Source organism: Gossypium hirsutum, chromosome D11 (genome assembly GCF_007990345.1).
Source record: "Gossypium hirsutum isolate 1008001.06 chromosome D11, Gossypium_hirsutum_v2.1, whole genome shotgun sequence".
Taxonomy (NCBI): Eukaryota; Viridiplantae; Streptophyta; class Magnoliopsida; order Malvales; family Malvaceae; genus Gossypium; species Gossypium hirsutum.
In genome coordinates, this window is record NC_053447.1 from 66,587,215 (window position 1) to 66,588,213 (window position 999).

A 999-nucleotide genomic window follows, 5' to 3' on the forward strand; every position below is an offset into this window, starting at 1 on the left:
TCACTTGAGATATGTTGTGCTTGAGTTGTGATAAAGCCAATTATCAATGTGTCATAATGTACTATTGATGTTGATGGAGCTTATCATTCATCATCTATGGCGAGTGTTTGCTATTTTTTTTATTTTTTGAATGAATTAATAAATTTACCTTTCAAAACAAATAAAAATAAAAATTTAAATATTAAAAGAGAAGAAAAACAAATAAAAAGTTAAAATATATTTTTATAAAAATAAAAGGACAAATAAGTCATTATAGTTCAATCATATTAAATGAATTCTTAAGCGTATGTTATAAGTATATAAATAATCAACACTACCACAAAGAGCTCCATATCAGCTTAACAAAATCATCCATGGGAATTCCTTTGCCTCCTTGCTATCTTACTCTTTTTCTCCTCCTTTTCATCTCATTCAACAATGTCGGCCATCGAAACCTCGTTTTCGCCAACGATGCCCTGATTGAAGCCCAATGTCACAATGCTGAAGTCCCCGAAACCTGCATAAAATGCGTAAAATCTGATTCTCGAAGTCAATCAGCCAATAAAGTTGGCATTGCTGCCATCATCATAACTTGTCTTAGCAACAAAGCCACGACCTTGATAAACAACATGACGACTCTTGCTTCGGGCGCTCGCGACAAGAACTTGAAAGTGGCTCTCCGAGGTTGCGAGAAAGGGTTTTACTACACGAAAACCAATTTGATCGCTGCGACGAACCGATTGAAGGGGAAAGAATATGATCAAACGAATCTTCTGGTGAAACAAGCGCTCGAAGAAGAATTTGTTTGTAAGATGAAAGTGGAGGTTTTACGATTTAACTTTCCGAGTAGTGTCACGTTTGACATGGGAGTTTACGAGGAACTTTCAACTGCAGTAATGAGAATAGTTGATAGGTTTGTATGAGAGTGAAAAATGGAAAATAAAAATAAAGCATTATATCAGATAATATTATATATTTCATTTGAATAAAAACTACCCTTGTTGAGTGTTTTTGTGTGTA

At 34.2% G+C, this 999-nt stretch overlaps 1 protein-coding gene across 1 annotated transcript; it reads left to right on the forward strand.

Annotated features, from left to right (window-relative positions):
* Positions 1-318: 318 nt before the first annotated feature.
* On the forward strand, positions 319-999 carry LOC107962267 (uncharacterized). The gene has a single exon (XM_016898587.2). The coding sequence runs from the start codon at positions 354-356 to the stop codon at positions 900-902; it is 549 nt and encodes a 182-aa protein (XP_016754076.2). The 5' UTR covers positions 319-353; the 3' UTR covers positions 903-999.